The sequence below is a fragment of the Montipora capricornis genome, chromosome 1, assembly GCF_036669925.1.
Source record: "Montipora capricornis isolate CH-2021 chromosome 1, ASM3666992v2, whole genome shotgun sequence".
NCBI lineage: Eukaryota > Metazoa > Cnidaria > Anthozoa > Scleractinia > Acroporidae > Montipora > Montipora capricornis.
In genome coordinates, this window is record NC_090883.1 from 13844847 (window position 1) to 13845954 (window position 1108).

General features: G+C 47.8%; 1 protein-coding gene across 1 annotated transcript in view; it reads left to right on the top strand.

Moving 5' to 3' along the window:
- The first annotated feature begins 590 nt into the window (after positions 1-590).
- LOC138058395 (integrase/recombinase xerD homolog) overlaps positions 591-1108 on the top strand; it is an 858-nt gene continuing 340 nt past the window's right edge. The window contains exon 1 of the mRNA XM_068904283.1: positions 591-1108. This exon is cut by the window's right edge and continues 340 nt beyond it. Coding sequence (XP_068760384.1) covers positions 591-1108 — 518 coding nt within the window.

A 1108-nucleotide genomic window follows, 5' to 3' on the forward strand; every position in this document is an offset into this window, starting at 1 on the left:
TGGATCCGCAGCTGCGGATTTTTTTCGGGCATGGTATTCCCTCGTGTAGGGTATTTGCTTTGAGAATTGTATTTCCTTAGTTTTTGCCTTAGAACGTTTTCGGGTATTAGATGAGTACCTTGAACGAGTTGTTCAGCCTAATTATTTGCTTTTGTTTTGTCTGAGCCTCTTGGCCTAGGTGTGGGCCTTTGCTCTGTGCAAGTCAGTGGACTTGGAACTGTACTAGTGCGCACGAGTTGTGCAGCTGAAGCAAGCCGAGAGGGCAGTGCCGACACAGTAGTGTGTTCATTTTAGAGTCAAGTGGACTCCTATCCGTTGTGCGGATTTGCTTACCAGTTGACGCCGAGTGGGCCAAGCCTCCATGTGTTGGAGTGTGTACTGGTGCTGTGTTAACTTGCCATGTGGGCAGTTTTCGCTTCAGACGATGTGTATCTTGCACGTTTAGTGCTGTGTAGCAATTGGATGTTGTTCCTGTTTTTAAAGTGCCATGTTTTGGACATTGTTGATTTTCGCTTTAGGCTTTTCCCCTTACCAACGGAGCAACGTGGAGATTCAGAGGCTTGTAGAACTGTGAAAGACTGTCATACTTAATGACTGTGCCGCTTCAACCGTGTCTTCGTATGCAGGGGCAGCCAATCGATGGATTGACTGGTGCTTATTCGTTTCGTCCTTTACAGTGTAACCCAACCGCAGTTGCTCTCTACTTGACAAGTCTTTCAGACCGTGGCTTATCTCGCTCGTCAATCCTTGGAGCAGCTTATGGCATTGCATGGCTACATAAGAAGCTTGGGTGTCCTAATCCTGTTGACGATCCGCTCGTTTCTCAGACCTTGGCTGGTTTTAAACGCCTCCTGGTTGGCCCATCTAAGAAAAAGCAGCCTATTGAATCTCATCACGTCAGGGCGCTGATTCGTTCCCATGGTCACCCTCGTGCTTCTCTACCGAAGTTACAAATGGTGTCGCTGGTTGCGCTTGGTTTTTCTGCTTTCCTTCGTTGGTCAGAGCTGCGTGACTTTCATGCCTGTGACTTAAAGTTTTGCGCCACCCACATGTCTGTTTTCCTAGACAGACGTAAGAACGATCAATTCCGTCAGGGGTCTGTGGTTAA